This window comes from Trichoderma virens (assembly GCF_000170995.1).
Source record: "Trichoderma virens Gv29-8 chromosome Unknown TRIVIscaffold_44, whole genome shotgun sequence".
Taxonomy (NCBI): Eukaryota; Fungi; Ascomycota; class Sordariomycetes; order Hypocreales; family Hypocreaceae; genus Trichoderma; species Trichoderma virens.
The window spans coordinates 1-21,594 of NW_014013705.1; the positions used below are offsets into that span (position 1 = coordinate 1).

Sequence of the window (21,594 nt, forward strand, 5' to 3'; positions counted from 1 at the left end):
TATTTAAGTAGTTATTTAGAATAAATTAAAACTATTATAGTGTATATCCTTTAAGTTAAAATACTATAAAATAAACTTTCTTTTTAAAAATATTAAAAGTATTTTTAAAATCTTTAAAGTAAGCCTTAAGTTAAATTAAATATCCCTTAAGTTTTTTAACACTTTTATTATATATAGGCGGTGGCTAATACTTAATAAAAATTCTAATATTTTTTTTAATTAATTATTTTTTATTTTTATTAACTCTATTAATAAAGGTTTTATTAAGTTAAAACATATTCTAAAGGACTATAGTAATTTAATTTTTAATTAAATTTCCCTAATCCAGGGTATTTTTTATAATAATATTTCCTTTTTTATTAAATCTAAATATATTAAAATCAGTAGTTAAAGCATTATTAAATAAAGATCTAAATATAATAGTTTTATTATTTAAAAGATAATTAATATTTTTTTAAATAAAAGTCGTTAATATATAATATTTTAATTTTTATTTTTAATATAAAGTAAAGGTTTTTAAGGTAATAAGCCTAGGTTATAGGTTTATATTAGTAAAAAGAATAGGGAGTAGCTTTTAAATAGTTATAATTATAAATATATAAAAGTAAAATAAAAAGTTAAATTTATATTTAGTTTTAATATTTTATTAATAATTAGTTATTTAACTATTTAAAGGATTATAATAAAGTAAACTTATATATTTAATTATTCTTTTATTCTTATTTAGGCTTATATTATTATATTTATAAAAATAAAGCTATTTTTATAATCTTTATAGTATATACCTGTGTAAGAGAAGGAGAACTAAGCTCTTATTGGTTGTACTTACCTATAGTTTTACTATAGTACGTACTTCCATTAGTTCAGGCTGTAACATATATATATTTATAAACTTTTTTATAAACTATAGTTTAAAACTATTATTAAATATATTTATAAGTTTTTTTATAAACTGTAATTTAAAATAAACTATAGTTTTTTAAAGTTTAAAGTTAAAAAGTTTTTATTTTATAATTATTATTTTAAAAAATTTTTTACTTATATAAATACTTCCCTTATATTAAAATAAATATAGCCTTTACTTTATACTATATTTAGGTTTTTTATTACCTTATAAAACTACTTTAAGTTTAATTTAGTTTTTTATTACCTTATGTATACTACCTTTAGCTTAATTTTAAACCTACTTCCTAAGTATAAATAAAGCTTATATATAAATAAATAAACTAAAGTAAATTACTTTTTATTTAAGAAAAAACCATTTATTTATACTTAAGTAAGCTTAAGTAAACTTTATATTATATATATTATTTAATATATTTATTTAAAATAGTTAAATAGTTAATTATAAATTATAAAGTTTAAATTAAATTTATTTAATATTTTTTATTAATTAATAATATTATTATTTATATTGCTTAAATATTTAGCTTAGTTTATTTATTAATATAAACCAAAATTTAAGTTTATCCTTTAGAAATTTTAACTTACATTAATATATAGGTTTATAATTTGTTATATAAAAATAATAATTAAAATATTATATTTACTAAAAGTTGATAAATTATTTAACTTTAATAATTTATTAATTAATAAATAAATATTAAAATAACTATTATAAATTTTATTTTTTAATTATAACTATAGTTATAGTATAATAATAATAATATATTAAAAATATATTTTATAAATTTATATTATTAACTTTTAGAATGAATAATTTACTTTTTAAACTTAATATTAATTAATTTAAAAAGTACTTTTTTATTTACTGCTTTAAATATATATTTTATCTTTAATAAAACATGTTTTAATAATATCCTTAAAGAATTAAAAATTACTGATAATATAGGAGAGGGTAAAAAGATAGCTTATAATAGTTTAATTACAATATAAAAATGTAAGCTAGTTTACAAAAAACATTGGTAACTCAGCTAATATCACTCACAACCTTTACTCACGACTTTCAGTTAACCCAACCCCTTTCATTTAAGACCAAGATTTTCATTTATTAAGATCATTTTCATTCAATCCCACCGACAAGGTTTTGATAACACCCCCAGTTCTATATCTTTCAAGGTATTTAATAAAGCCTCTCATACGCTGGATCATATGCGTCTCTAATAATTCCCACTCCAGGGCCTACTTCACCGGTCTCGGTATCAAAGGGATTCCCGCCATCGTGATATAAGAAGTTTTCAACAGCTTCGTGAAGCCAAATTGCGCGTCCTTGAATGTAACTACCAGGGATAGGTACAGCATAATCGACTTTGGGCGGCGTGAGCCACTCATGCCAACGCAGCGAGTCGCGCATATCATTGAGTAACTCAAGATCAGAGCCAGAATATATGGTTAAAACCCCCAGCTCAAGAGATCGCAGCCCAGTAAGCTGTGAGAGCGCTGCTACTAAATCAGCACGATCCACTGGAAAGTTCCACAGCCGAAAGTGCCGCAGTCCTGTCCAACAATCAAGAGGGAGAAATGTTCGCAGCACGGGCGGCAGAGCCTCCGCTTCGTAGTAATTCTCATCCCAGTTTGTCTCCATGCTGAAATGCCCCAGTTGTGAAGCTTCTGCTAGGGCGTTGCGCAAAAGGCTGCTCCGAAAAGCTGGCCAATCTAAATGTTGCTGTCCATCCACATTAAGGGATAATTGCAACTTCTTCAAGTTAGGCTGCTGAAGAACGGATAGAAAATTTAGATACTCCTGGAATCGCTGCTCAAAGAGTCTGCAGTTAAGGCCGGTATGAAGATAGTGGGCGTCGATGAGAAATTCAGAGACGCGGTGGTGCTGCTGCTCTTGAGCCAAAGCCTCGGTGACTATACAATAGCCACGCCATTTCGCTTTTGAATCCCTCCATGGCACGGAAAATGTATTACCTTCACCGGCACGTCGAGTTGGCCAGCCCCGAGGAATTGGATAATTGAATCCATAGGGAAAGGCCCGGATCATCGGGGTCTCGTAGAGAGGGGTGAATAACCACCCATGAGCAGCAGGTGTAACAGTGACTCTCCGCAGCGCAGGAAATCGTCGCAAGCCATATCGAAGAGCCTCAACATCAGCTCCAGTGGCAAGTACTTCATCCTGCTGACGCAGGAGATCTTGGTAATATATCCATGATTCTGCAATGGATAACTCTGCATGTGCTTGCTGTGCCCTTATAACATGCTCAGGACGGCCTAGATCGTCAGAGTCTTGGCGATTTTCCAACTCGGAAATGTGTTCATCTCGTTCAGTGTGAAACCAATCCTTATCTGATGGCGTCTCTATAAGCCACCGGCTCTCGGGATTTAACTCATTCCAATGATCAGCAAAGGAGCGGCAAAAGCGTGCATCGTCATAAATGATCTCCGTAATGCCCTGACGATACACATCATGATCTGCAATAGAGCGGAATACTTGAATATTTAGTGGATTGGCGGAGAGAAAGACTCGACTGATGCGCAGCCTGATGGTGCTAAAAAGTCTACAGGTCAAGCGAAGACTCTTAATTGAGCGATTGTCTAGATGGCTCACCAGATTCTTCATAAGTTCGGGAGGCAGTGTGGTCAAAAGTGGAGGAGAATCTGTAGCTCATCATTAGCATCCTTTTATCTTCGTTGAGGGGCGAGAGAATGCATATTCACCTGGCGATACGAAGGCTGTGTAATCGGGTGACATGGCATCGTCGGCCGGGGTCACGATTGGAAACCTTTGGCGTATATCTTCAGCTCTTCTGGCCATGGCGGCCTCTGAGAATGGGTCATCGTTATAATACTGTGGCTCAGGATATTTGTGAGCTTGTTTTGATGAGACAATTCCCATGGTTGCGAGGACTTGACAACAAATAGCTGAGTTGGAGATGACTAGAGTGCTAAAACGTCCGGTGGCTGGATGGATGGCAAATTAAGATTGCGGCCGTGAAGAGAGGCTTTGGGTGGGGTTCCAGAGAATATTAATAGTTAACAGGTACCTGCTAAGTCCCTTATTAGGCGCCAGCACGTCTCAACATAACTAAGCATCAATGTAAACAAGGGCCCGCGTATATGTACAGTGTAAGGACAAAAGTCTGCGACCACTTTACAGTGCCTTACCTTAAAATGCAAAAACAGGCATTTTTAAAAATTACATAATTATTAACGTAAAAATGCAAAAAATGTAAAAAAGATTTTATATAACGCTAAATAGTTAAATTTAATAAAAATATTTTTAAAAAATAATTTTATTAATTAAGTATATAATTAAGGGAAAAATAATAAAAAATCAATAAATATTTTTATCTAAGAAAAAAAGTAATAATAATACGTTATTTCCTGCTATAACCCACTATAGTAAATTTATATAAAAATACTATATTTTCTATTACTTATAACAACAGCAATAGTTATTTTAATTTAATATAACTTTAAATATAAAAAATATATTAATTAATTAATAATATTTTGGAAAAAAAATATTTATTAAAACTTAATATAGCTATTTTGCAGGTATTTGAAAATATAGGTTTTTGCGGGGATATTGTAGAGTGGTCGCAGACTTTTGTCTTTATACTGTATATGTTCCCTGCAGGTACCGCATGGGCTCAATTGCCGAACCAACGACACACAGTCATTTGAGGACGGTACTTTACGAGCTTTAGTAGGTACCTGGCAGTAATTACTAACCTGCAAAGGAGTATTCTCACGATTGACTTTTTTTGAGCTTTTGAACTGGAATGGATTGTTCTGAAGGCCGTATTAAGGGGAAAGGGTATTTCTATCAGTGCGTTAGAAAAAATAATTATTTGCTATTTATATGGCTTTTATTGCATCCATCCACATGGTACCATTTCTTTGTTTGAATCATCTACGTCATCCTGTTATACGAGCAGCGGCAGCATTTGCAGTCGCCACACCAATACATATATACACGCTTGCTTGGAGACCAGAGCAGTCTGTTTTAACTGCCGGATTCCACTTATACAGCGAAGACAGCGAGATATGCTGGCTGTTTGCAATAGCTGAACAACCATCTCCAGCGTGGACGTCGTAGAATTTGGTACAACCGCTCACCATGCCGCTCTGAGTAGGTGTAGGTGTGGTTATGCTGGAAGTTGTTGCAGTTGCTACGGTGCCAATGCACACATAGACGCTTGCTTGGAGTCCGGAACAGTCAGTTTTAACTGCTGGGTTCCACTTGTAAAATGAACTTAGGTCGATTTGCTGACTGCTTGCGATTACTGCACAGCCGTCTCCGGCGCGGACATCATAGAACTTGTTGCAATTCTTAACCATGCCGCTTTGTGTTGGCGTAGGGGTTATGATTCCTGTGGATTTAGATGTAGTCGTGGGCTTGGAAGTAGTAGAAGCCAGTTTAGAAGTGGTTGTTGGTTTAGAAGCAGACGTGGAGGTCGTACTAGATGCGGATGTTGTGGCCACGCCGATACAGACATAGACACTGGCCTGGAGACCAGAGCAGTCCGTCTTCACAGCCGGGTTCCATTTATAAAACGAGCTCAGGTCAACATGCTGGCTGCTTGCAATGGCTGAACAGCCATCTCCTGAGTGGACGTCGTAGAACTTATTGCAGTTGCTGACCATGCCGCTTTGTGTTGGCATAGGGGTGACAATTCCAGTGACCATGGATGTGGTCGAAGATGAGGAAGATGGGATGCTGTCATCTCCATCCCAATCATCGTTCAGTTTCATACCATTGGGGTAGGTTGAGATACAATAGTTTGTTCCCAAGACGAGTCCGGCGCAGTATGGACCAACGGAGGGGTTCATTCCGTAGAACTCGGCAAACGTTAAATGAGCAATTTGTAAGACTTCCTGGCACGTATCGGAGCTATCGAGTGCGTACCAGGTCGTGCAATTAGATATCTCTCCTGCTGCATGAGGACCGGGGGGCGGAGTTACTGTCGATGGGGCTATAGATTTACATATATCAGCATGAATCGGAGATTACGCCTCAATGTAGTCTGCGTGAATTATGAAACATGACTTACCAACTGTGGGAGAAACTAAAGCTACGCAGTATGAAGTATTCGCAGCCACCGTACACGGATAGGTGTAAGGGGTGCTCGGGGGGCTCGACGCGGTTGTCGCGACTGCTATGGCCGATGCAATTCCATTAACATCAGCAGATGACAGGTCTGATCCTGAAGCTGACCCATCTTCGCTGAGGGACGGATTCCAAAGTACCAGCTCCTATTGGAATTACCATTAGCTTTTGATTCAAAGAGACAAAAGAAGTCCTAGACCCAGTGCTCTCCGACAGATACTTACCTCGGGAGTAATGTCATACATCGATGCCATATTCCAGCAGTCTGCAAATAGATTATCCGTGAGGTTGGTTATGTAGACATACCTAGCGTGTTCGCGTTAGTAAGACTTAAAGGGCGAGCTTTGATTTATATTCTTACGAGTAGCAGTCTACGCGTGTGTTGTTTGCTATAGGTATCACTGAAACGTTTGATGAAAACTTGGCCCATGGATCCCCAGAATACGGCAGAGATGTCGCGCTAGTCTGATTGAACGGTCTGGTTGTAGGCGTAGATCCATATCCGGGGTATGTCGAAATATATCCGACAGGCTCAACGCAGTAATAATACCCTATTTGCAGATTTGTGCAATTCTGCCAGACTTCAGAATTCAAAAAGAGGCTAGCAGGATCAAAGTACAGTTAGCTTCCAATCAAATCCGGATAGAATCTCTGAATGAGCAGTCTAGGAGCTTGGCGTGGATGGCGTACAAATCCGTCAATGTAATGGCAAACAGCGCAGTCAAGTGTGGGCAGTCATCGCCCTCGACAACTTTGTAATAGTTGGCGCAGCGAGATGTTGTATGATCCAGTGTGGGAGACGGAATTGGGCTGTCAAATACATCAGTACTGATACAGGAAGTGACACAATTCCCCAATGGGCTGCTGGAAGAGCTCACGCAGTTGCTGTAGCAATGACAGTTGCCCCTAGTGTATTGCTTGAGATGGAGAAAGAGCCTTTAGGGTTACTGACACAGATGCTGCTTGCATTCAACCTCGCGAGGTTACTGATCTCAACATATTAGCAAGAGCAGCATATAGCTGAATAGAGTCAAACATACGAGCATGTAGGTTTAATTGAAGGGTTCCAGGAGAGCAGTTGGGCATAGGTAATGTTATTTTTGCTGCTGATATCAATGCAGCTGTCACTTGGCTGGATGGCATAGAGATGACAATTGGCTTGATCGGCACGGATCGGTTGGGATACGTCTATTTTTGACGCCTGTATGCCGACGAAAAGCAGCTGGCTGAAAAATAACGGTCTCATTGTCAATTTGTGAATTGACACCGCGAGCAAGAGTGAAACCAGATAGACGTCCAGGAAGTAAAATGAAGCAAACTCAGAAGCGGGAAGGCTCCAGATTAAGTCAAAAAAAAAAAAAAAAAAAAAAAAAAGTTAACGTGTGCAACGTTGTTAGTTATGTCGACTGATAAGCCATGAGACAGTACATATTGTGTAATGCCACAGCTTGGACAAACTGAAGTTGCTATGTCCGTTTGTTTCCGACAACCCAGTTGACTGACCGTAAAGGACATGTAGATTCGTGCACTGAAACATCGGCTTCCATTATCGAATCATTTGATCTTTTTTTGACTCACGGAAATGAAGGGGCAGTTTTTTGGTTTAGCAAAAAACCTTTCGCTTCCAATGGACAGCTAAACCAAAAAAAAAAAAAAAAAAAAAAAAAAAAGACGGGCTCGGAGGCTCTCCCGGTGCTGTTGGTTGAGCGCATTATGTTGTTGGCTGAACCTCTTGACTCGCTGAAGTGCCGCAAAGGCCCCAGCGATGTGGATCTTCTTGAAGGGCCTAAAAATTTTTATTGTACGGATAGGGTTAAATTTAAAGATGTTACGTCTTGTTTAGGCTTATTTCACAGCTTAGCTGCGGAACTTGGAGCATGGATCAAGTCGTAAAGCAAGTCGTAAAATCGTATCGCTGGCAATATCGGCACGCCTTAGGGGAACATCGCTAGCACGATGTTCCCCTGCGTTGGTCGAACCGGAAGTATATGCCGCATAAGCGGGAACTTATGTATCAGTACAAGCTGTGAAAACTCGAATCTCTACTCAATAGTCCAACGGAGGGTAGCAGTCGCTCGCGCAACTACTTTGTATGCAGTAATAAATCCGGTCGTTGGTTGAAAACTTTGCTATAGTCGCAGACGGGGGTTTAACAAGTGAGTTGATTTCCGATACTCCGTACCAATAGGGTCCTTGTTTGACCCGGTGCCAACGTTCAATGTTCCTTGTGTATTCCGTCCTTCGCCTCGGCACTCTGTGCTCCTCTCATGCGATTCCTCAGGCATGTTCGTTTCGGGCTGGTTACACAAACTTTGCCCGTTCGTAACTGGGGCTTGAATCAATTACAAGAAAGACGTGGATCGAATTGGACCAATCTGGAACTCACTTGGACAAGGTAGATCAATTTCAAGCACAAGAATCACTCTCCTATACGGTAATGAGTGATACGAGAGGTCCCGTAAGTGGCTATCTATAACGGCAAGTCACTGATGACTACTGTAAATGAGGACATGTATGTGGCTCAGCTCTTGCCCATTTGCCATGTTATGGGAATGGTCACGTTAGTTCTAGTATATTATGCCTTAACTTCCTCTATCACATAGACCTCAAAGTAATGCCCTCCATACCCTACCTGTATTTTATTTGAGTACTGTGTATTCAGATCATCACCATGTCGCCGCTGGGGCTGCGGCCATGGGCAAACAATTTTTCCATTATATTCACAGCTCTCCTTTGCTGTATTCTGCTCTTGTCGATACCCATCGCCGCATCTCATCACTATCCTGGTCCTCGTAACCTTCATAAACATCATGCCCAGCCCAGGGCAAACGCTGAAGAAGATCTTCATCAGCACTTATCGTCACGCTTCATTGCGTCTTTTGTTGAGCCTGACGCTTTGGCAAACACAACACCTGCTGCTGGCCAGGACGATTTTACTTGCGGCCCCAACAAACCATGCTCTAATGGGGCTTGCTGCGGCGAAAGTGGATGGTGTGGCTATGGCCTGACGTACTGCGGCAAAGGCTGCCAGTCCAACTGCAATGCCACTGCTGATTGCGGTGAATTTGCCCGCCAGCCTGGTGCCGCTTGCCCTCTAAACGTCTGTTGCTCTGAGTTTGGCTTCTGTGGAACAACTGCAGATTTTTGTGGCAAGGGCTGTCAGTCTAATTGCGAGCAACCCAAGCCTTCTGGACCTGCCACAGATGTTCAACAGAGAGTTATTGGCTATTGGGAAGCCTGGAACTCTCAGCATCTATGCGGCACGATGACTGTTGGCGAGATTCCGGTTAACTATCTTACCCATCTGAATATTGCTTTCGGATATATCAGCAGCGATTTTCGTATAACAAACATGGACGGCGTGTCCTCAGATCTATACCGCAATGTGGGCAATCTTAAGGCTAGAAACCCAAGTCTCAAAATTGTCATTTCTTTAGGAGGCTGGGCTTTCAGTGACCCCGGCCCTTGGCGCGCCATTTTTCCTACAATAACGTCTTCTGCAGCAAATCGTGCGATATTTATCCAGAATCTACTAGGTTTTCTCTCAGAGTATGGTTACGATGGAGTTGGTAAGTAATCTGAATGCATCAATTCTCTTTGTCGTATAGGATATTAGCTAACATAATGTTGCAGATTTTGGTAAGTTTGCATTTGGCATTGAGACCTCAAATGATGATATTTCATGGTGTCCATTCTACACTACATACCAAGGAGAACAACTGATAACACTTAACTAACCACAACTTTAGATTGGGAATACCCGGGGGCCGACGATCGAGGCGGCAGTGATGTAGACGCTGCCAACTACGTTGCCCTTCTCAAGGAGCTACGAGCAGCCATAACCAGTAGCGGCCATAGCTACATTGTGACATTTACTGCACCAACATCATATTGGTACCTACGGCATTTCGATATCAAAAACATGTCGACATATGTCGATTGGATCAATCTCATGTCCTATGATCTTCATGGGGTCTGGGATAGTACAAACCCGATTGGTAGCCAGGTCCTCGCTCATACTAATCTAACTGAGATTGACCTAGCTCTGGATTTAGTCAGTTCCATGCATTATATCTTTATATATTATTACTTTCCCTGTGCTTTTACTAACAAACCAATACAATTAGTTTTGGAGAGCGGAAATAGAACCGTCCAGCATCGTCTTAGGTATTGCATTCTACGGTCGAACTTTTAACTTGAAGTCGTCATCTTGCTGGAAACCGGGCTGTCCGTTTGGTGGCCCAGGAGATGCGGGCCAGTGTACTGGTACAGCAGGCATCTTGTCATATCGAGGTGAGATTTCATGATCATCTAGCCAGTACAAGCCATAAGACAGATCCTAACCCTAAAATGACCGATAGAGATACAAACGATACTCGACCAGACTGGTGCAACCTCATACTTAGATAAAGAAGCTGCTGTACGGTACATGGTATATGGCAATAACAACTGGGTTTCGTAAGTCACCATCCTGAGAGACATAATGGGCCAGCTATGTGGTCAGTTGCCATTGAGTTAATACGAAGAGTACGCAGTTATGATGATGAAATCACATTCCAGGCAAAGATCGACTATGCCAATAAGATTGGTCTTTCGGGACTTCTGATCTGGGCAATCGACCTTGATGACAGTAAACTTGACGCACTTAGAGCTATCTCAGGATATAGTGGATCGACCGGAGCTGACAGCGCCTTCTCTCTTGTTGACCTGAAGTACTTATTCCCGTCAGAGGAGCTTCCACCCTCTGACTCTCCGACCTCATATGGCCTGGTCACATTCGGCAGTGGTGGTGATCTAAATGATGTGAATCCTACGACTGGACCATTCGGCTTTTTTCTGGTTGCTGGCGACTCCCATGTTGTCTCAAAACTGAAGAAAAGGAGTGGGGAACCGGAACCATTTGTTTTCCTCGACTGCCCTTCAGATGTTCGAGAACAGCCAAAAGACAAAGCTCAAAGTGCCAGAGTCATCTGCTTGAGCGAAGATGTAGAGGGATGTTTCCGAATTCTTGAGCGTGGCGTAGAAGGGACTATTGTTGAGATGCCTGATAATGTAAGCCCATCCTCCCCCTTACCACGTTAGAATAAATGTACTAGAGAATGCTAACACGATAACACTGCAGTGCGCCTCTAATACATTTGCAAGAGCCATCTCTTTGAACGTCTCGCCTGGTGAGTTACCAAATGCATTAGGGAGGCTAAAAGTCGAATTTCAGTATGACTAATGCTCAGTTTCATGTTAGACCAATCTGTGCCTTTGAGCATAGGAAAGAGAACTCCCACCTCTGTCGTGTATGATTTCTCATTTGACTTCAACCTTGGTCTCATGCGCAGAGACTCGAACAACACCAGATTCCGACTAGACTACTCGAACGTCAAGGGCTACTGGGACCATCTTGTCAATGCACCAGGTATTCAGTCTCGAGATTTGAATAGATTAGAAAGCCGATTTTTCGCCCCGACGACAGAAGATTGGGATTCAGTATTCGACAAAGTCGAATTCGATTGGTCCCACACTGATGCTACGCAGATTAAAGGAGACCTGAGCGCGCCAGTTTTCTGGCAGTCCGTGGAGGACTGTTCTAGAGGCGGCTCCACTTATGCGGAAGGCTTCGGAGCGTTTGTCCAAGGCGATATTGATGCGCAATTTTGGTTCGGTTTCTCTATGATTGTACGACCCGTCTTCTATTTTAAGCAGCGCTTGCCAGCATGGCATTACCAAAGAAAAAGTTTGGCTGACATATCTCTTCTTTTCCCCCAGGCAACATTTAACAATCAGAAATTTGAAGTAGACCAAGCTCATGGCTTTTTGAAAGCAAGGGGCCAGACGGATTTAACGTATGGCATTGGGGGCATTGGAGATATTGACATATCCAAAGCAGGGAAAGGAAACCCAGCAATTAGCGATGACAATCGCATTAACCTAAAGGGCCACACGATCGATACTTCGGCCTCGGGCGGGATAATATCACTCAATCCATACTATCAATTCACATATCAAATGGCAACTCTCAACGGTTCCAACGGCGGTGATTTTTCGAGTAGCACAGCTGCATTCAACGGACGGCTAACCACTCGTATCATTACCGATTTTGGAGACTTCCAGGCAAACTTTCCGCCTCCTGAAAATCCACCTGAAGGGATGTACAACGACAAACGCCAACAGAACCAGATATCGATACCCAAAGATGATGTCCTTTATGGCAGTTCTCCTAACGGCGGCCAAATTGCTATTGGTACTTCTCTCACCCTAGGGTTGAACTTGGAATTCCTCATATTCGGTGATTTATTTCATTGGGCATTTGACCTTCCGAAGGTATTCTCCGTTGCTCGGATCAATATTAAGTTAGTCGCTGACCAAACATAGCTGGAGCTGGTTTATGATACTATGGAAGTTTTTACTTTTTCACCCGGAAGCGAAGACCACCCCGAGTTTGCATGTTCCGATTATGAAATTATGTGAGTTGCAATACGTGTGACACAATTGTATACACTATAGCCAGATTGTCACTGATGATTTTTGGGGCTTAGTACAAACGTTTATCAAACAGTAGAAAATGGGTAAGTGATATTGTGCTATCGCCACTATGAAGTATTGAAACATTGGAGCATTGAATCTGATGGCCTACAGGGAATCTCTTGGCTGGAATGCGTCTAGCAGCTTAGCAGCAAATCTCGTATACGATCGAGTAGGGTTTATCCATATCAGCTTTTGGGAAAGTGTGTTATCATACTAATTCTGATCAGCAAAAACCCTCCAGCGGCCAAGTTTGCTATCCACCAGCGACCAGTTCGACGAAACGTAGAGACATAAGACTCCCTAACAACAGTTTATCTGATGACTTGGCCGATGCGAACACAGATATGCTCATCGATTACGAAAACATCAATGATCATGGCCTTGAATCAAAGCGAGGTTCCATTAGTCCTCGACAAATGGGATCAATACCAATAGACGGCTGGGGCTACGGCTCTGGTAGCGCCGCAGATCCAAACCTTTATTTCGATGCTAGCCAGGGACTAAGTACATTCCAGAGCTCGAAATCGAAATTTCTCTGTGTGAATTGCGATGATTGTTACGAGGAAGATATAAACGAATGCTGCGGATGCATTTCTATGGACTATGTTTGGGATCTGCGGGATATGCCCCCCTGTGACCCTAACATTTGCGAGCAGCGCGCTGGCGAATGGCCAAGCACCAGCACCAATTTGAAAAGAGAAGAAGGTGATCTTGAAGTGGGATCTGAGCATGCCATTTCAAAGCGTGATGCAGGTGAGGCAACCATTACGCCAAAAAAAGCCAAATTTTGCGGTAAAGATGTCTGGGCAAATACGCCGTACAATTACCCGTCATTTCCGAAGGATGATACATGGCCATGGGAAGGCATCCAACAGGGCAGATGGGATTCAATATCGAGGTATTGGGGCAACTCATCAGGCCTTTGCCAAAGCTGGGCGGTAGGCAAGATTCAACCAGCAGATGTGACATATATCCCCAAGCGAAATGGGCTCCCAGGGTATGAGGCAACAAGGTCATCATACCAAAGTATGTATACACTCGAGTTCATTCGTTGGGAAGATTGTTTAGCTGATATGTCTTCACAGCCGAGCATGTTTTTGAGGGTCAGCTAATTGGTGACTTCTTTACCTACTGGCTGGACAAGGGTAGGCTGAATGACAAGGACAAAGCCATCTACACGACGCCCAAGATGGCATGTTCCGTCACTAACGAATATGTATCCAAGATACGAAATGCTAATTACTTTCAATTACCCAATTACGCGGGGAATCTGAAGAAGGCATCGTTTGGTCAGATTCTCATGTCGGAGCTGGGCAGCCAAGCTCACTTGGACCGCTTAACAATATTTCAGTCGAGGCCTAATCAAAGAAAAGGATTGGTAAGTCGTGTTCACATTTCCAAGCTGCAATTTCCTTTTAAATATTCCTGTAATCTGAAGCTAATATGCGCGCTGCAGATATTTCAAGGTAACACTGTTGTATCAGATAATACATACAAGGGCCAAACTCAACAAGAACAGCTCTTAGTAGCCAAGGAAGTCGGTAAGTTATCAGAGCTACACCAACCATAAAACTAGCTAACAAACTAGGCATGGCATTCAACTATCTGAATACAAACGAAATATGGGATATGTTCTGCGCAACATATGAGGCCATATACGACCACATGGGCACTTTCAATACTTGGTATGCACAAAACGGCGCAGGTGTCGCGATTCCAAATCTCCAAGACGAATGGAAAGAATTTGTTCGGACTGCTCTTGACTCAGCAGTGACTCGAAGTCGTACCGCTTTCGATATGATGTATGATAACCGACGGTATGTAAATTCTACGCACTCCGAAGAAGAGAACTTGAAGTTGACATATATATGCATAGTCTAAGTTCCTACTTTTCTCCTCTATTTTCAATCTCATGGCTATATAACAAATACTGGAACAGGGGCTCAATCAGATTGCCTAAAACATGCGCGCACTTGGATACTACTAGAGTGTAAATAGCAAATATAGATCGGGGGACTAAAGGAATGTAGCTCTACTAGAAGAAGATGGTATGAGACTTAACTCTACAAAGGCTGTTTCACGAGGATCCCGCCCCAATTGGACATAATCGTAACGCATGAGGGCCTCATGTGATGCAGCGTTAGGGCTCATGATGCCTATGCTTCTGACCCCACTATTCATACCCGATCCCCGGGTAGCAGCCCTGATCAGACTTGCGTATTGTGATATGCTAAAGTGATATCACATCGTACTAAAGTGCTAAAGTGATATATATCACCGTAAATATATATCACACTTTTTTTTCTGCCAAGTGTGATATCACAATTGTTGAAGTGATATGCACGTGACATTCCGCCCCAGAATTTACCTTTTCTGGCGGCCACGAACAAACGAACAAAGGGCTTAGAAGAACCCTAAGAAGGTCAAATGTCTCGGTCGCTAGATGCGTAAAAGGCATTTCTAGAACACTATTGACGGCGGCGGCACGTATGTACTCATCGATAGTGGCCTTCATAGTGGCGATGCAGTGGACTCAGACAAAATGACGACTGATGGCAACAAAGGTCATGGAAAAAACGGTTCATGATGTCAAAGTGCTAGAGTGCTAGAGTGATATCAATAAAAATTGAGAAGCAATATTGAAACTGCGAAAAAAGAGGCAAAAATAGCGGCTAGGTTAACTATCCGCAAACCGAAATCGCCTTGGTATAGGGTGCATTTGGAGTAGAGACATGAAACCCAAGAGTACTATTGGCGGCCCTGACGACCCTAAGCTTACGTTTACTTTGGAGGGTTTCTGATACGCACAGTTTTGTATAAAGTGAAAGGCGTGCGCCGTAGTGGTGTCGCCAATTTGCACATAAGTGCATGAGTGAATAGTTCAACCGGCAGCCATTTTCAGCTTGTTCCTAGTGCAGAAAAACCAATAACATTATTCTCCCAACTGTCCTAGCCGCAGGGTAACGCTAAACTAGCTTGCTTAGGGACGATATACAGATAGCCTTAATTATAATCCTACTGGTAGTTGCATTGAGTGATATTGATGTCAGGTTGCATTAGACTATAGCTATAGCTATAGCTATAGTTAGAAAATAAAGCTTATAGTGGTTATTTTGGTACCCTTTAAAGCTACAGCTATTAATAGCTAATTATCCCCTATAACCCCTATAATCCTTGGTAACAAGCTATACTAATATATCAATATTCCAACCTACCCATAGCTTATAAACTATTGCTTAATTAGGTTTAGCTTATAGCCTTTTTTAATAGCTATTGCTTAATTAGGACTAACGCCATAAGGCTTTATAAGCTAATAAAGTTTCAGGGAATTATAGTACCTCAAAGTACTATAAAGCATAGCTTTCCAAAAGTTCAAAAATCAAATTCAATCTTAAAAGACTTACTTTTTTAAGAATTCTGGCCAATTAGAGGGCTAGAATACTACTTATATAAGCGCTCTAAGCCAATAAGAATGCTTATGAAAGTGGGTCCCTAAGATCCTAAAGGGGAGCCTTGCAAAAAGCTTGAAAATTGCGAAATCCGGATCCGGCCGATTCCTCCACCAACAACGGAAACGGATCCCCAATAAAGCTTATAAACACTCAACAATTACGCAACCGGCAGAAAGAATTAAGATACATAAGCTATACTAAAAGATAGCCTAAATTCAGGGCTGTCTAATGATAGTCTTTATATATTCCAATTCTAGCTATTAGTATTTATTTTTGGAATATATATAATAGAGGTTTTTCTTGAGTTTCCTGTACTAGTAACTTCAATCAATCAACGAATTCAACAAGCAAAATTGACCACTTTTGACCCTTATATTCTATTTTGACCCTTTGTTACTAAACCAGTGATAAGACTAGCTACCCTATAGCTTCAAAGTCTTATAGGTTGGAGCGTCAATCTGACGTTTCGTGAATATTGACGTTGGGAGAGCATTTGCGTGTTCAAAATAGACTTTCTAATTAGTGGGTGCCTACGCTTAGGGAAACGTCACCTTGTTAATGTCTTCCGTTTTGGAAAAGGACGGTGTCGCGTTATGCTACAATAAGAATTAACCTTCAGTGGCCGATCAAATAGAGCTAGTAATCAATCCAGTCCACGGTCCCTAATCTCATGGCCACATTCCATCGACGATAGCTTACATACATGTACGTTTATAAAGAATCGTTATGCGCTCTTGCTGCTCTATTCTATAACTTTGTTGCCAATTCATAAATCTATTTTCAACCGCAGTAATACATACATCCCACACTGTTGTCCAACATAATGACTGTCTATTCCTTGGGGCTTCTGCTGGCCTCTTTGGCCGCCCTCGTTCAAGCGCAACAGCCCAATCGTCCAAACGACCTCAACATCACTCAGGCCCAAAGTAATGCGTACGGTTGTTCTTCTAAGGCCTGCCTAGAGAACCTACAAACATTCGAGGCATTGGACCGTCCGATCTTTGGAGATGCTCCCTTCAACTATGACTTCTACGCCACCGCAGATAACTTTACTAAATCTAAACCTGGAGACCTGTTGAAGCTTCAGCGGCAGAATTCCACTCTGTATGATATCACTCCTGGCAGCTCGTTATGGTTCATCCAATATACATCTGTCGGTGTTGGTGGACAGCCAGTCCCATCCACTGGGTTTATCCTTCTTCCCTATTTGAGTGAGGCATCCAACAAAACACCGCTTATTTCATATGCGCATGGTACTATCGGAACTGCCGCTGCTTGCGCCGCGTCGTCTTCTTATAACGGGTACGATTACGACAGCTGGAAGCTTCTCCCACCCCACGGATTCGCTGTGGTTGCTACAGACTACGCGGGCTTGGGCAACAACTACACCACACACAAGTACGGAAACCCAGTCATTAACTCAGAAGACGTATATTTCGCTGTTGTTGCCGCCCGCAAAGCTTTCCCAAACGTCTTCACCACTAAATGGGCTTCTCTCGGTCATTCTCAAGGCGCTGGAGCCATATGGGGTCTCGAGGAGAATCCCCGTGTTGCTTCTAACCAGAGTGGCGAATACGTGGGAGGAGTTGCCGTAGCTCCTAGTGCGAGACTGAATGATCTCCTGACCGCCGCTCCTCTTTCTGAGGGATATGGATTCGGCCCCCTGATTGTGAACATCTTCCAGTCCCTGAATTTCTCCATACAGCCACCCGTCTTAACCCCAGAGGCCATGAAGCGTTACCCGCTAATGAATGCGCTTGGGCTCTGCGACAATTCATATGCGGGCCTCAACTTTGACCTCCCGAACCATGGCATATTGAAGCCTACTCCTGAGCAGGATAAGACGATTCATGAAGCTTACACCAAATTTCAAGACCAGTATGGCGCCGCGACCGGGAGAAAAGGATACAAGGATTTCCTTGTTATACAGTCCCATGACGATGAGATTGTGAATTACACTGCTACGATTAAAGCATACGATTTCGCCTGCAAAAAAGGCAACATCGTTCACCTGAGCGTGTATCACAACCTCACCCACGACGAGTCAATGGCCGCTTCGGCGCCTGAGTGGCTCAAATGGCTCAGTGATAGAATTTCAGGTGTGCCACTTGCCAATGCAACCAAATGCACCATACAACAGAAGACGCCCTTATATGTCCCTTCGCGTTCTGGGTTTGGGCTCGCGTGATTATGGATAACGCAAGGCCTCGGTTCCCGCCTTATTGGACGCTCTTATATTACTATTGATCCTGGGCTCATCCTTTCTTCCCTCGTTCTTCTGCAGTTATCCATTTTTCGAAAAAAAGTCCAACCGGCTCCAATTTTCGCGTGCGTCCAAGGCTCACTGGTCGTTTCCTTGTCACGGACCTGGTGGTTGTAAATGAGGAATGCTGGGGACCAGTATGAAAACTCTGAGAGGCCAGTATTTTGAAACCCCCCTGTATACAGTGCACTTGGTATGAAGAAAGAAGGACATAAAGAACGATCAAATTACGAAGTACTAGTAATTATTACGTTTCCATTATCGAATGCCTATATACAGTAGCTAATTTGAAGCTCTACGTGCCAGTAGTTTGCTTCCCAAGCTATTAGCCTAGTCGTGCGGCCGTTCCGGCTTTGGTGTAGCCGCCGGTACCAAACCTAATAAAAGCGACGGCCACTCCCCCAGATTTGGCAGACTGAACACCACTTTCTATCTTAAAGTCTGTAATCAATCCTAGACTGATTTACACCATTTCCCTTAACAATTGTATTGTAAACTTTAACCTGCGCTTGCCAACCCAGGCGGCTGCGATGGCATTTGCCTCTTTATCTGAGACTCCCCACACCAGACCGAGACAACCTGGCTCACTCGCCGACTCAGCAGAGGGGCTCCTGCAGGACCATGCGGAGTCATTCAACGCAAAAGAGCGGGAGGGAAAGATATAAAAGAGGAAAAGTTAACAGAGGGAGGAGTAAAGAGAAAAATGGAAGAGGGAGGAAGAGCGAAAATATTCTAAAATTTTATATAACTTAAAGTTATTTCTGCCTCAGGAATATTCCTTGCTTTTATTGCTTATTTAGCGCATTGATACTATAATAAACTATGTACTAAATAAGTAATATAAGGTAGATTTCCTTCCTTATTTTATTTTAGTAAATAATAGGCTTATTTTTAAAAATTTTATAAAAAAATAACTAAACTAATTATTTACAAAAAAAGAAAAAAACTTTAAAAACTAAATTTTTTAAAGGATTTTTAAAGTTGTTTTTTTATTTTTTAAACTAGCCTAATTAAACCTAATGGACCCGCTTTTTAGTTAACTATTTTACCTAAAGCTTTACTTAGGGAACTGTGACGAACCGGGTCCTATAGGTAGGTATAGGTTAGCTGTTCCCAAGGGACAAACCTCTAGGTTCTAGGTTTATGTTGGCGGAGCGGTCAGGTCGGTTACGGGCGTTGTTTTGTCAATGTCACGTAGCTGGTAGATGTGGTAGCTGAATTTAATCTAATTGCTATGTTAACAACTGGCTATCTAAGCTATCTTAATGAGTGTAAGAACGTAAACTTTATATATCCAGTTGTGTATCTGGAGTCGATATAAATCAATGTCGATTTGCATTAATCTTGTTGTACGTCGATGGAATCGACGCCGATTCTTATTAACCTAACGCTGATTGGTGTATCGGTCCTACGTTTATCTGGGAGCGCCTACCCTATAGGCTCATTGTCGCAACTATAAGAGCCAGGTCGTAACAGGAACTTTACTTTCAGCTGCAGCGCTTTAGCAAAGCACTGGGTTAAATAAATTATAAGCTATTTTAGAATATTTACTACATTATATTCTTTAAAAAGTTAAGTAATAATAAATCCTTAGTTAAGTTATAGCTAAGTAAAATTTATATATATAATATTTACTAAAGTTTTTTTTAAAAAGTATTTATTTTAATAAACTAAAAAAAATTTTAAGTTAAAAAAAGCTATATTTAATATATTAATAAGTTAGTAGCTAAAAGTTATATATATAGTTAATATATTAATTATAAAATATTAAAATATAATATAATATTTTTTTTATTAATTTTATTTTTAAAATTATTTATAAAACTTTTAATATTTATATATTAATATATAATTATAATTATTTTTTAATATATAATTTATTTATTTATTTATTTATTTATTTATTTATTTATTTATTTATTTATTTATTTATTTCTTTATTTATTTATTTATTTATTTATTTATTTATTTATTTATTTATTTATTTATTTATTTATTTATTTATTTATTTATTTATTTATTTATTTATTTATTTATTTATTTATTTATTTATTTATTTATTTATTTATTTATTTATTTATTTATTTATTTATTTATTTATTTATTTATTTATTTATTTATTTATTTATTTATTTATTTATTTATTTATTTATTTATTTATTTATATATTATAATTTTATTTTACTTTTTTATTATATTTATTATATTAATAAAATATTTATAAAAAAATATATTAAATATTAAATATATATAATATTTTACTTTAAGTTTAATAAAAATAAGTTAATTAAAATTAAAAGAGTTAAATATTTAATTAATTATTTAATTATTGTACATTTTTATTTATTATATTTTTTATAATTTTATTATAATATATAATATTAAAATATAAAAAAGAAATAATAAAAAATATTTATAAAAAGATATATATAATAATAATATTATAATATTTTTTTATAAATACTTTTTTTTTTATATATATATATTTTAATATTATATATTATAGTAAAATTATAAAAAATATAATAAAGAAAATTATACAATAATTAAATAATTAATTAAATATTATATTAAGTTTTTAAAACTTTAGTTTTTTTATAAAAATTAATAAATTTTTATTATTTTTTAATAAATATTTTAAATTTATTTATTATAGTTATAAATTAAATAATAATTAATTTTAAAATTATATTATTTTTATTATTTTTATTAAATTAATTTTAAATTTTAATATTATTATTTAATTATTTACTTTAAATTTTATTTTTATAATTTATTTTAATATCAAAAATTTTGAAATTAAATATTTAAATTTCTTTTATAAATATTATTTAAAAGGTTAAATGTCTTGCTGATGCACTTATTATTAATTAATAATAACTTATTATTAATAAGTAACAATAAGTAATTAGTTATTAGTTAGTAAAAAAGAGTAAGCTTTCCTCTTTTATTAACTTTTAACGTTATAACTGTAATAATTAATAGCAATTATACGTTAAATTATCTCCTAGTATAAAAATAACTATTACTAAGCTAGGTAAATTAAACCACCCAGCAGCCTATAGGCTATTAATTATTTATTTATTAACTACGTAAGAATTCTGCTTTTATTTACTGTTGAGTAGTAATATCGTTTATAACTACTACCCTATAGACTGTAATTTACTTTTTAAAAGCTTACGGTTTATAATACCTTTTATAGAAAAGATTTTTAATAAAAAAAAAATAAAATCTTTAAAGCTTTTACTATTGTTAATTATTTATATAGCGTTAATTATTGGTAAAAATAATAAAATCTTAGGGCTTATTATTTTAGCCTTTTTTTTTTAAATAGGTAATAG

General features: G+C 38.5%; 4 protein-coding genes across 4 annotated transcripts; 2 read left to right on the forward strand and 2 right to left on the reverse strand.

Moving 5' to 3' along the window:
• Positions 1-2,095: 2,095 nt before the first annotated feature.
• On the reverse strand, positions 2,096-3,553 carry TRIVIDRAFT_5311 (uncharacterized protein; the record flags this gene model as incomplete). Its single annotated transcript, XM_014100738.1, has 2 exons — positions 2,096-3,155; positions 3,210-3,553. Coding segments are annotated over 2 exons (1,404 nt in total), but the record flags the coding sequence as incomplete, so codon positions are not given.
• A 1,304-nt stretch (positions 3,554-4,857) lies between these two features.
• On the reverse strand, positions 4,858-7,265 carry TRIVIDRAFT_124493 (uncharacterized protein; the record flags this gene model as incomplete). The annotated part of the gene is made up of 6 exons (XM_014100739.1): positions 4,858-5,885; positions 5,955-6,165; positions 6,244-6,325; positions 6,381-6,620; positions 6,710-6,880; positions 7,060-7,265. Coding segments are annotated over 6 exons (1,938 nt in total), but the record flags the coding sequence as incomplete, so codon positions are not given.
• Positions 7,266-8,690: 1,425 nt separating this feature from the next.
• Positions 8,691-14,108, forward strand: TVC6 (glycoside hydrolase family 18 protein; the record flags this gene model as incomplete). Its single annotated transcript, XM_014100740.1, has 11 exons — positions 8,691-9,588; positions 9,769-10,073; positions 10,147-10,312; positions 10,381-10,477; positions 10,555-11,071; positions 11,142-11,190; positions 11,262-11,597; positions 11,808-12,334; positions 12,392-12,458; positions 12,827-13,564; positions 13,624-14,108. The coding sequence occupies 11 exons, from the start codon at positions 8,691-8,693 to the stop codon at positions 14,106-14,108; spliced, it is 4,185 nt and encodes a 1,394-aa protein (XP_013956215.1).
• A 2,705-nt stretch (positions 14,109-16,813) lies between these two features.
• Positions 16,814-18,178, forward strand: TRIVIDRAFT_53621 (uncharacterized protein; the record flags this gene model as incomplete). The annotated part of the gene is made up of 1 exon (XM_014100741.1): positions 16,814-18,178. One exon carries the CDS (start codon positions 16,814-16,816, stop codon positions 18,176-18,178), a length of 1,365 nt encoding a protein of 454 aa, XP_013956216.1.
• Positions 18,179-21,594: the final 3,416 nt, after the last annotated feature.